General features: G+C 39.0%; 1 protein-coding gene across 1 annotated transcript; it reads right to left on the reverse strand.

Moving 5' to 3' along the window:
• Window positions 1-317: 317 nt before the first annotated feature.
• Window positions 318-13,327, reverse strand: xrcc5 (X-ray repair complementing defective repair in Chinese hamster cells 5). Its single transcript, XM_038268160.1, has 21 exons — window positions 13,169-13,327; window positions 12,579-12,692; window positions 12,314-12,497; window positions 11,364-11,412; window positions 11,120-11,242; window positions 10,808-10,987; window positions 10,494-10,608; window positions 7,989-8,127; window positions 7,784-7,896; window positions 7,640-7,702; window positions 7,406-7,543; window positions 5,976-6,072; window positions 5,220-5,350; window positions 3,923-4,119; window positions 3,713-3,803; window positions 3,115-3,184; window positions 2,860-2,969; window positions 2,595-2,691; window positions 2,365-2,432; window positions 947-1,021; window positions 318-754 (listed from the first exon to the last, which is right to left on the reverse strand). Exons 1-21 carry the CDS (start codon window positions 13,181-13,183, stop codon window positions 740-742), a joined length of 2,184 nt encoding a protein of 727 aa, XP_038124088.1. The 5' UTR covers window positions 13,184-13,327; the 3' UTR covers window positions 318-739.

The following is a 13,327-nucleotide window of genomic DNA, read 5'->3' on the forward strand; positions in this document are numbered from 1 at the left end:
ATGTTAAATACGGCTGTGAAAAAATGTTTTCATTAAAGTTGCTGTGGAGTTGGCAGACTTACTGTACCCCTTCTGCTTGTTTCATTTATTAACTTAAAAGTATTTTTAGAGCTTTAAAACAATATATTGTTTTATATTGTTAATATAAAACAAGCTAGTATGTTAGTATATCGTTAATAGTATTTGATAAAAAAAAGTAGGGATTGAGTTTTCTGATGTTTGTTGTCAAACATCCCACATATGAAAAGGCACAAGACAATTACAATACTTCCATGAATGGATTATACCGGTAAGCTTGCAATGAACTGGGCTCAAAATTTTGGCAAAAAAACTTGTTTATTACAATTATAGTGCATTCTACAGTTTGGGTTTGTTCTCACTCAGCTTTTGTTTTAATAGATTTTAATCACAAGAAAAACTACACGCATATTCTCAATTACTGATGTGACTTAATAAACCTGTAAAACAGTGGATGATACAATTTCCAGTGCAATGGACAATAATTCGTACAATTACAGAAATTTTACATTTGAAATTGAACAGCGGGGTTTTGGTCTGAACATTTCTCATGTTCCATTAAAAGTTTATATAAAGTGGTCTACAACTGATTAAAATGCAACCTCTAATGGGGATTTCCAGTGGTGGAAGCAGGACAAAGTACGGGTTAACCGATTTCCTCTGGGTGGGTTCATGGATCAGATTGCTTAGATTTCTGCCAACACTCTTCTTGCTTCCTTTCTTACATCATGTCAAGCTGCACAGGGAGAGAACAAAGAGCAGGATATGAGTCTGAAAATTTTATAATGAGGAGCTAAAAGCTCCAACCAGCAAAGAACATCATAAGAACATTACAAAACACCTCTAACGTGAACATAATTCCCTGTTTATATGTATTATACTAAAGGAGAACACCATCTGCTGTTGGTAGGTACACTTTCACACTCACCAAGTCATCAACATCTCCTGCATCTTCCACCGGTTCAGGAGCTGCTTGTTCTTTCTTTTCCTCAGCCAGGAGAAACTGCAGAGAGTGAAGGCCTTAACTATATGTGCCTTTAAAAAACTTTCAAATCCTTAAAGAGGTCATTATTTTCCTAATTTAACTCAGAAAAAAACAGATATAAGTTTACACCATAGAGTTATTTATGTCTCTCCGATTTATTTAAACGTTGATTACAGCTTAGAGCTCATAAAAAAATCCTCTAATCGGTTTCTTATAAAGTAGAATAGTATTTAAAATAAATGGAAACATGACTTTTAATAGCATTAAGTTCAGTTTAGGCAACTGGACGTGAAGTTTTCTAGAAGACGTCTCTCCTCCCATCCAAGAAGCTTCCTGTTAATGGTGGTTAGGGAGTTCTGATGGGTCGTTAACTCCCTCGTCAGAGTGGTTTTGGTCAAATGCCTAATTGAAGTGTCAGGTGAGGGCAGGTGAGAGGTGAATCTTCTGGGTATTTTTCCTAAAAGTGCTTCATAAGTAAGTGAAAGGTTATCTATAAGACCACCTCCTCTGTTGAGAGATAGTTTTTTCCAGGTTAACAAATATGGCTTCCTTAACCCCTCGCTCAAACAATCTTCCTTCCTTTGCAAGAATATGGACGTTTTTGTCCTCAATATTTATTAGGAAGGAAGTCCAGAATGCCTTTATTGAGCTTTTAGCCTCTGTTCTAATAAATGTATTTTAGTCACACTGACAGGTCTCTCTTTGTACCTTGGTTGGACTTCTAAAAATTATGATTTTTTTTTTTACTTTAGCTGAGATGGACCTACTTATGTGCTGTGGATCCCTATACAGCTACTTAGTCCCAGTTTCTACTCTGGAGCAGAAGTCATAATTCGTAATAGTTTTTTGTTTGTTTTTTATTTGGTCTGCAGAGGTTCTCCTCTTGGATATCTTCCATAGAGGCCATTTTTATCCAGGCTCTTTCATATTGTTGATTTATGAATACTAACATTAACTGATGCGGCCTATTGTGACTTCCTAGATAAATGAGGATGTGCTGGAGTAATTTTGCTAGGCAGCCTACTTTATGTAGTCAGATAGGTTCTGTTTTCTAGCCTATTTGCATTTGAATTAGTACATCATTGAGAAAGTGACTGGGTGGATGTGGCCACAGCATGAATCGCTTTGAGTAGACATTATGACTATATTAATTCAGACAATTTAACAACTTAGCTATGAATTTACAGCCAAAATGGTGTCATTGTTCTTTTATTTTCTTTAAACCATAATCACCAAAATAAAATAAAATAAATACTTCCCATACACTGTGTGTGTTATGAAGTTTCATTTTTTTAGATCCAACTACTAAAACAACTTAAATCATATGCACCTCTATGGTGGTGTATATACATTAAGATCACCTGATTGGCTTCGTTTTTTGACACGGAGCTTCCTTCAACCTCGTCCTTGCTGATCAAAGTCACAGCATCTGCCCAAACAAAGAAGTCAACAAAAAATGAACTCCTTCCCAGACTTTTGCTGCAACTAAAGCGCCGTTCTGCACTCAAATCATGTAAAGGCTTCATCTCGTCCCAGGGGAAGAATAATTTAGTAGAGACCTTGCAGCTTCTTAAAAAGAGGCTTATCGTACCTTGAACAAGCAGGTCCCAGAAGACCTCGAGGGCTCTGCTGGGAATACTCCTTTTCAGGGATTGGAGGTAACTGTTGAACAGATCAGCATTCCCCTGCTGAATTATGGAAGACATAAAACATTCAAATTCCATTTATGGCTCTCGTAAAATTCTTACACGCTTAGAATAACTGGCCTCAGCTCAAATGACAAGAAAAGAAACAGACTCATTTTAATCTCAGAGGAAAGCACATCATCACCATGCATTGCCAAAATTTAGATTTACCTTAACAGACTGCTCTCTAAAAGCCTGGATACAGGTGATGCTTTTCATGTAGTACTGCATGGTCTTGTTGCTAAGCAGCTGCTCTATCCTGTGAGTCAGCTGCTGACAGACTGGAAAGACACAGGGGTCACCACAGCCAGAGAGAGAGCAACATAATGACAGAGGCCGAGCGTGAGTCACTGTGGTTTATAATACACCTATCTCCATCTGACCAGCTCTACTGAAAAAACAAAAGACAGTAAATCTGGGCCTCACCCTCTCCAAACGGAATAGTTTTCTGTTTGATCAGAGCACGGAAGTCCCGCGCTGGATCGACGCTTCCCACCTGGTGGGAGAGGAAGGACATTCATTAAGACACATCTGTTAAAAACATGTTATGGACTGAATCACTTAGGAACAGCTTTTGCTGTTCAAGTTTCAGACAATTTCCACTTTGATCCTTTAATTTCAAAATGCAAAATAATAACGTAAACCATTGGTTTAAAGCAGATATCTCTATAGCGGGAATACATTAAAAATCTCAACCTAAGGGAACACAATAGCATAGAATAGAGTAGAATAGAATAGAAGGAAGGAAGGAAGGATACAAGGCTACAAGCAAGGAAGAATACAAGGAAGGACACAATGAAGGATACAAGGAAGGAAGGACTCAAGGAAGGAAGGAAGGACGCAAGAAAGACTGAGAGGAACGAAGGACACAAAGTGGAATATAAACAGTTTTCCATTCCTATTTTTTTCATTATCCAGAAATGAGAGATCGTGTAATCAAATGCCAAACTTCTCCAAACTGTGTAGGAACTCTGTGTGGTCTGTGGGGATTGTTTTGATGTCAACCAGTTCCTCTGACACGTACAGAAGTAACAGATCCTTCAGCGATGTCTGCCAGGTTATACTCCTCCTCTGCTTCGTCTTCTTTGGCCTTCTTGGCATCTGGCTCCTCAGAGCTATGAATTATAAAGGAGTATATTTACAATCCTTCACACTTCTTGTGATGAGAAAAATAATATGCCTGTTACCCTGTAAAGGTTTCACAGCAGGTCTGCAAAGACCCGACAGAACTCACTCTTTGCCAAAAATCTGAGCACTTGTTTTCAGCTTCTTTTTCTTCTCTACTTCTGTGAGTGGAAACAACTTCTTTATCTCCTCCAGTGGAGCTTGGCAGCGTGCCTTAATGACCTCAGGGCGATCCAGAGCTGCCTCCAGCCATGACTCCATGGGGGGAAGAGGAGAGTCAGGGTGTACAGCCCTGTGGTGCAGACACTAAAATAATAAAATAATTATAAAAGGTGAAACCAGAACTCAATGAGAACAAAAACAGAACAGGATGAATAACGTCAGCCGGGTAAGATTTGATACTCAAATGTAAACGATCCCTAATCCAAACACAACAAATCTGCAATTAGCCAAGAATCTGAAGTTTATTTCTGTTAATAGTGATACTGCTAAACACCATCTGGTATGTTTGTGTTGTTTTCTCAGTATGCTGGTGTGGTGTTGCATATCTGTGTATTTTCATGTTCTGCAGAACAGAACCCTGCAGTAAATCAGCAGTTATGCTGATCCTCTCAAAGCTGATAAAAAAAAAAAAAGAAATTCAGCTTCTTAGAAGATTTTAAAAACTAAAAATATAGAAAAAGAAAAAGTAGACAGCACTGTTGCTTTTGGCAGTGCTGGCAGGCTCTGGAAAATAAATGAGCATCACCATAAAGATCATCGACAGAGTGAAGCTGCTCTTAGGTTTACTGGAGGAAGGCTGCAGTGTCTTTAGCAAGACCCTCAGTTTGTCCTCTCCTTAGTCCAGGTAGAACCTTCTAATGTCGCTTCTGGTTTTCAACAAGCTGCACACAAGAAAGGTGACAGCTGTAGCCTCAGGCTAGCTGTAGCTCTGACTCCATGTCCTGTTAGTCTCCCCTGGACCCTTTTATGCATGAAATCCTTAAAAACTTTGGCTAAGCCTGTTTTTGTGCATCTTTTTCCAACACTTTTTCCTCTTATTTAACATTTAATTTCAAGCAAATTTACAGCAAACTCTCTTCTTTCATAATCGCCTTCCATAAGGATGATATCAATAAATGTATGCTTCTTTAGGTCGTAATAAAATGTGTAATACAATATTTCCCCTTAACCAACATAATTACCAGACATTTATCGCTGAATTAATTTACAGATATGGTTTTCATTTAAATTAAAATGCTGTCAAAAGCTAACTTTTTGAAAGTAATGTAACATAATACGTGTAATATGTCAGGAAAACTGAGACATTGATAAGGTGAAGTATAGTTAAGTTTCAAGATTCACACTTTTCCCAAATGTGTGGTGAACACCTTTGTTTTTAAAGTTTCAGTCTTTTATAAATGTACCTGGAAGTGTCTCTGGAAGGCAGGGTTGGGAAGATGGTGGGGCTTAAACAGATCCCTCACTTCCTGGTTCTCATCTTCTGCTACGAGCATCATGGAGTCGATGAGAGAGTCTACAGCTGCCAGCTGCGTCTCTACAGGAAGAGAAGAACAAGAAAAATAAGGCACTTTTTAATGTGTAACTTAATACATTTAGATTTTAGGTGCTTTTAATAAATGAAAATATTTGTGATTTGGAAACAACGGACACAACAGTCCCACTAATCTCATGACTTTTTAATTTAAAAAACAAAATCTGTTTGAGGGAAAATTTTTAAAAAGGAGTAACAACTTGGTATTAACATAGCAGAATTGTCAATAGTCATCAGGCTTCAAATTACCTCCAGGGACTAAACCTTAGAAATTATGACATTAAAAGAAAACAGGTTTCTGTTTGTCAACATGATCTTCCACAAAGTTTTAGAGATCTGAGCTGGGCCTAAATGTTTTCAGCTTCAGACATAAAGGAGAAAAAAGAAAACTGTCCAACAATATTTGGTCTTTTAATCCATTTTGGAGAAATACCCATTTTTTAAATCATCACATATTCATGACCTTACAATGGTATATATATACACATGCTGCGGTATTTCCTTTGCATCCTTCTGCTGACTGATACCATTCTACAATTAAATATTCTTTTGGTGCAAATAACTGTAAAAATCCTACTGATGCATCTAATTTACAATCAGCTTTTTAATGTTTCTGTGTGCACTGCACCTGATGGAGCGATCTTCTTGTTGTTCTCAAGAGAAGGAAACGTAAACTGTCTTCCATAAAGATCCTCCATGAAGGGCAGCTGGACGTACACCAGGCACTGTAGAGGATAAATGAAATTAAAATCAGACACATGCACTACATAAGGACACTGTGACAGTGTTTCATTTTGGATGCTAAGATAGTGTTAGAAATATTTTATTTATACTCTTACTCCGTTTATGTTACTATGATGTATAATGTGTGATTCATGGCTTATTAACTCTTGCTAAAGATCGTTCCAGATAAAGGTCATGCAACAGACGGGTTGTGAAAGAGGCCTGAACATCCTCTATCATATGTTTCTTCTAAACATGTGTTCTTGGAATGAATTTAACTGTAAAACAACCACATGCTTTGGTTTAACATACATGCTGAGGTTTAAAGTAAGATCATTTGTTTCCCTTTCCCTTAGTACAACCTCAGCTTGTGTAATTAGGGACATCCCCTGACTTCAATAAATAACGAGGAGAAAGCTGAAGACCAGCAGAGTGGGGTGGAGAGCTGTACTGTGTGGTCCCTTCCTACTCTCCTCACGAGTAAAACTAAACTAATTGTCTCTGTGCCTTTTTCTTTCCCTGTATGTATGTATGATGTTTTAGGTGCTTAGACCTGACAGATAGTTTAGTAGATGAGCTTCTGGTTGAAATCAGCTCAGATTACAGAAGAACTATTAATGACCTCAACCATTCTGGTTTATTGTTGCATGAATTTCCTAAAGGCTGTTCCCTATAATGAACTTGCTTTGTTGCAAAATATATGAACCAACCTAAATAGCAAAAAGAAATGCCCTTGAGAAGACAGATTGATGTTTGCAGCAAACAAAGGCTTTCATCTGATGGACATATCATATTTGATTAAGCTAAAAGTGAAGTGTTCGTTCATAGCAGGAACTGTTAGAGGTATAAGAAAGTAGGTGAAGCCTACTATGGAGAAAAAGCTAACCTAACTATGAAGTACAGAGGTGGTGGCATCATGTTTTGTTGATTTTCAGCTGCAGGGGGAACTGGTGCATTTCAAAACAACAGATGATGTGAGGATAGAGTGTTATGTGGAAATATAGATGCAATAAAGACATCACACAGGAAGAACTTCAGCACTGACAGTTATTAGAAGTGGACACCATCTTGGACTGGTTATCACAAAGCCCTGATCTCAGGCAGATTGGGATTTTAAAAGGCAGGTAAGAACAAGGTTTGGACAGGAGGAATGGTCCCAGCACAGTATTCTGAGATGATTATGAAAAGATACTCAAAACTTTTGAGTCATACGGTTTAAAAATTGTTTCTAACAAATGATTAACAAATATGCAAACTTTTCAAGTTTATATCTTTGTTATCCTACATTGAGCAAATAGGAACTGATTTGTTAATCTCAGTTCTTAATGACCTGACCTCATAGTCTGGCTTGATACACGGGAAGGCAGCTCCCACTTGAGGATTGCTGCGCCGGTCATAAGCGTACCGAACAATGGCAACCATGTTGAGCTCATCCAGACCACGGATCAGAGCTGATAAGGCCACACCTGCATGCTGCTCAGAGAGGAAAAAAATAAATAGAAAAATAAAAACCAAAGATCAGTTTGGAGATATAAGTATTCCTCAAACATCAGCTCTGCACATCGCTACCTCATCATCCCGTGCAGGAAATATCTTGACAATCTGTGTGCCCATGAACTGATGCCGAAGAACCTACAGATGGAGACAGCGTAGCGTTACGCCTCAGCTGCTGAGATCAGTCAAAACCCTGATTAAAAAAACAGGATAAACTACCAGGTTCTTTCTGGTGAAGCCAAGAACAGCAAAGCACTTCCCATCATGCTTATACTTCATCTGATCCTGGTCCACTTTGGAGAAAGGTACGATGTCACTTCCGTAACGGAAACCTTCAAACACAAAAAGAGAGGAGCTCTGACTAAAGAGTGCAGGTCTGTCAGATTTAGAGCTAAGAAAGAACAACATGTTAGCGCCTTCTCACCTTGAATAATGTCTTCTTTCTGCACCTCTGTCTCATTGTCGTCATCCAGGCAGTAAACAGTCTCTCGCTTCACATCATCTTTCTCGTTGGTCTGAGCATCGACCGTAATCCACATTTTCTTCAGTTTCTCTTCTGTCACCTGGTGGGAGAAGAGATTTAACAGGGAGGTTTATGTGACTACTAATGAGGAGGAAACATACATACAATGTTACACTGCTTGACGTATTCAGGCTGAAACAAAATAGGTTAACTGGTTGGGTGAAATTAATAAGGCTGAAACAATTAATCAGATTATTAATCGATTACTGAAATAATCGTCAATTAATTTAGGTATCATTTAATCCTTAACTGGAGTATAGAGACTCTAAAACATGCCTTTAGCTGCACAGCAAACCACTAAGAGCAATAATTTTACCAAGATTTTAAAACAAATATATAAACATTTTGTATTTAAGAAAAAAAGAACATTTTCACCTGTCAATATGCTCTATCCAGAATGCCTCAAGTGGAAAAGTTTTAGTTTCACCTGGTTTACTTTTGTAAAAAGTCTTCTTTAAGAATCCTTTGGCTAACTGATTATTACGCGATTAATTTAAAAAGTTATCGACAGATTCATTGATTTGAAAAATAATCGTTAGTTGCAGCCCTAAAAATTTGTAAAACCTTTATTTATTACCTGTATTTATTATTATATCACACACCAAAACAACTCGATGGATTATAATGAAATCAAAGGAAATGTCCTAAAAAGCTTTTTCAGCCATAAAAATCTGGTATCTGGCAAAGTTATCTATGTATAAACCATCTAAATGATCTTTACTTCAACGGAAAGATTTTTTATTTATTGTTTAACAAACAGCTCAAGATCAGTTTTGCTGCATTTGGATATTCATCTTTAATATTCACTCCGATTTTAATTTGTAGTTAGATCATGACTTTGACTGAACCATCCGGACACATGAATGAGCCTTGATCTAAATCGCGTCGCCGTAACTTTGGCTGCATGTTTAGGGCTGTTCTACTGCTTCTCTGCAGCTTTAAAGGCTGTACTTTAAAGGCACACTATGCAACATTTTTCAGTTAATTAATGTGTTCCATAACGTTATGGATGATTAAATGATTCACTTCAGGTTGAACAAAGGTATTCTCGGCCGCCCTGGTGGTCTGTGGGGGAAATACCGCACTTGCAACTGCAGGAGCACCGACCCGCACCCACAGGCTCAGAAGTCTCGTGAGAGTCAGTCTTGCTTTACGGCGAGAACTGCTACACGCCCCCAGTTAAAAGCATTCTCGTTGCTAGCACAGTGGCAATCTTTGTGCAGTTATGCTACGTTCACGCAGCAAAAGCAGCAAAATCGCGTCTGCTGCCTCATTTTTGCTGCTTGTACCAGTTAGTTCTGACACGTGGCTGAAGCAGCTTTGCTGCTCTGGCTGCGCGGTGCAAAAGTGTGTCTGACGTGCTTTGGGCGGAGCTTCACTATCCTTTCTCTGCCTTGCAGCTATATTTGCTGTGATCAGTGGGAATAAAGTAGTTTTAATATGTGTTTAAGTGAGAAAATACACCTGAAAACGTAATCAGTGCCGTCAGTTCATTCAGATTATTATCCTGCCTTCAATATTTTTTCTGTCGGAGCCGCTCAGACCCCCACATACCAGGGATGCGCCGAAAGTAGGGATCCCTTCATCAGCAGCCTCTGGCCGGGTTGCCTCCTCTGGCAGCTGGTAGGTGTTTTTCATCTAAATAATCCAAACTGCATATTCTGCCAGCAGATTTCTGCATTTTAAGTTAATTTAGGCGTCAATAAACTGTTTAAGAGGAGTGATCATAGCCTCTGATCATCAGCGCTGTGTCTCTCTCCCTGCGTCAGATGCTTAGCCCGACGCGCTGCTTCAGCTGCTCAGACGTGCTGCGCCTGCTGCTCAAAACGCGCCGCGGGACCTTTTGCTGCGCCTTGATGCGCGTCAACCATTGACTTTCCATGTAAACTCGCTGCTTCTGTCGCGCCAGCTACGTCCAGTGTGAACGCAGCATTAGTCATTCGCTGCTAAGCTCAAAACAACCGCGCCTGGCTTGACGGAGAAACCAGGAGAACAGCTGTGCATATTTACGACAGTGCACTTTTACTTTCGCCCTCTGGGGGGAGCCTCGCTGGAAAATCAACACCGGTTGCATAGTGTACCTTTAAAACATGAAAAGCCTCCCCATAGCATGATGCTGCCACCACCATCTTTCGCCATGGGTGCAGAGCCATATGTTTGCTGTTCCCCCTTTATGCCTTTGACAAACTGCAAACAAATCATTGGAATATGCTTTTTTTTTTTTTTATTCTACTATGCTTTCTGTTGGTCTATCATTCAAAATCCCATAATATCCAGTGGATTTTGTGGTTGTGTTGTGACAAAAAGAAAATGGAAATAAATAGATGGGAATAAGGGTTTTTATTTTAAGCAAAGCTCATTAATAAACACATACATTAAAGGGAAATCTCTTTGTGCTCAACTTACTGCTTTGTAGCCAACTATGCGGATAGACAGAGAGCTGCCGATGGTGAGCTGACAGGGCCAGGCCATGGGTCTCCTCTCTATGCGCTTAAACATACACAGCTGCTCCACAGCATTCCTAAAGTGAGATCAAAGAAAATGGAAATAAACTGATAAAACATCATCTTCTTCAAGGATCATTTATTTCTAAATGCAAACAGAAATGGGAGGGTTTCAGTGGAGGAGACTATTTACAGAAAAAAAAAAAAAAACACGAGACTCGAGACAGAGTGTTTCATTTGGAAAAAAAAGATCCAGAAACTTAAAAACTATTTAACCTGAATGTGTAAATTTCATCCAGACCCTCCTCCTCATCCAGACTCAGCATGATGTGTTTAACCATTTCCAGCCCGCTGCGCTGTTCCTTGGAGAGACCTTTGCCCCTCCCAGGGTGTCCAGAACCCGGTCCGTCTTCATCTCCTTTACCATCTTCCTCATCCTCCACTTGGAAAGGCAAACTGGAACAAACCAAGTTGGTTACGGGAGAAAAATTATACTTTAACAAGTAAAAAAATTAAAACAAAATAAAAAGCAGCAATCTTATGAGAGAAAGAAAATGCCTCGCTTTAATTAACAAAATGATGTATTACAAAAACTGCAGGGTGATTCCAGACTGTTTCAGGTTGTTAATAATAACATCCAGTTTGTCTGAACTGGCTTCTGTGTTCAGATCAGTCAGGAGGACAATGTTGAGCCGGTCGCACTTCTTCCCTCTTTAAAACAAAGGCACAATCAGTTATTCTTTTTTTTTTTAACCTAATGAGGAACACAAATGGTTACGTCAGTTTTTTCAAGTTTTTCTTTTTGTAGAGTGAGATGCACATTGCTCCTTACTGGGTTTCATTCTGAAGAACATCCATGCAGACAACCAGAGCATCCAGCCCTGTTGAACACGAGTTAAGGAATGCAAACGGTATAAACAGAGAGGTTTAACACCTCGGCGCCAACCTGCATTGATGCTGTTATGTCTGTGAAGCTGGCTGAAATTCAGGTATAAACTTTTTCTCTAATTTGATCAGTGAAAAAATATTTTTTCCTCAATGATTTTTGTTTTCTGATTTAAAACGATTTAATGTATTAAGAAAAAAAAAGAAAAAGAAAAAAAAGCTATCCCACCCTGAGGAGGAGAGGTTATTCCCTGCTAAACATAATAACTGGCTGTGCTAATCCTGGCTGCAACAAGTGATATAAAATGTTTTGAGGAGTCTTTACATCTCTGTGGAGAATCTAATCCAGTGATACTAGAGAGTTATTCCAGGTATAACAAGTCGATTTAAGGTCACAAAATAACAACTTGAGCTAAGTTGGGTCTGGATTTTGACCAGGCTACTTAAAAACAATAGTTTTGTCTATTCTGATCCAAGTTAACCTGATTATGTGCATTGTTTAGCTGGATGTGACCTGATGGTCAGATTAACCATCATTATAATCTGCCAAAGAGCAGAATCCTAGGCGAGCAATGATGGCCCCTTATCTCGTACATGAAAGCAGAGAGGTAGCCCCAGACCTTTACATGACACCCCCATAGTGTTTGTCTGACTGCAGAATAGTTGCCAAATGTCTTTAAAACCCTCAAGATGTTTTTGAATTTCTATGGGGCAGTTATTTTTTCTCAGCACTGTAACCTTCTGAGAAACCCCAGAAGGTTCCAGTAGCCCTATTGCGATTTCCAATAGCAATAGGGCTTACAAATTATCAAAAACATTTTAATCTTTTAAGCTCCATCTTGAACATGTAATCTTTTACAATATTTTCCTGTCAGGCACCGTCGAAACAAAGGATACAGTCAGCCTGTTGATTCTCAGGGTGGATCTGATGTTCAATCTCCTCCAGCAATTCAAAGTCCGGCACCATAAGATGCCGATGCACCTTGATGTTCTGGTACTGCCCATCCTGGCTCAGAGAGTTTTTGGTAGAATCGGTGCCAAACAGAACCAAAGCCAGTTCATCCTTAGTCTCTGCAAAAACCTGCCCAATAAAGACAGATAGGAAGCTTGTTTTAAGGATGCTGAATAAGCAGGTTCAGGTTAACTGACTGTGCTTCTGTACCTGGCGCTGGACAAACTTCTGGATGACTTTCTTAGCCATAGCAAAGGGAGGTTCTTCCCCAGGGGATGAGTTGGACATGGAGAAGCCCACATCCATGCAGAGCACCAGGGCTGACTGCAGAGCAAACAAAGCATGTCTCATTAAAAAGTGTTCATCTTTTTAACAAACCTACTTTTGCAGAATAAGTTTCAATATGAAGTCACTAGAGTGACAATAATAAATGCTGTACTTCCTCTCAATCAGTTAGATATAAACCAGAGCTAACACAAACAGGTTTTTTTTCCAAACAATATCCAAACTTTTTATTTCTCTCAATATTTTTAACTATATTTAGACTTGTTAAAAAAAAATCGAAATCTTATATTTTTACAATAAGCAGGATCTGTGCCGAGAGGCGTGACCATAGACTGAATGGGACATGCCTCAACATGAACAGACTAACACACAAACAAGCAGCTTTAACCTTTACAAACAGCGAAAACAAACAAAAAGTAATTTAAAAAACGTTATTTTAAAACGTGTTCCCTGTAACTACATATTCAACACCAGTTTCGAGAGCATTAAAATGTATTAAAATAAAAATAACTTACCTTTGCTCCTGCCATCCTCCTTGGTTTTTCCCTCTTCTACCGGGGTTGTCACCGTGTTATTACTCCGGACAGAAACAACAGCTGGCTGCTCAGTTCCTAGCTACCGTGTAAATTCTTCCTTTAATGATTTGGACGATTTCACTTTTGTGTTTGGTCGCA

Source organism: Cyprinodon tularosa, unplaced genomic scaffold (genome assembly GCF_016077235.1).
Source record: "Cyprinodon tularosa strain WSP-4 unplaced genomic scaffold, ASM1607723v1 ctg695, whole genome shotgun sequence".
Taxonomy (NCBI): Eukaryota; Metazoa; Chordata; class Actinopteri; order Cyprinodontiformes; family Cyprinodontidae; genus Cyprinodon; species Cyprinodon tularosa.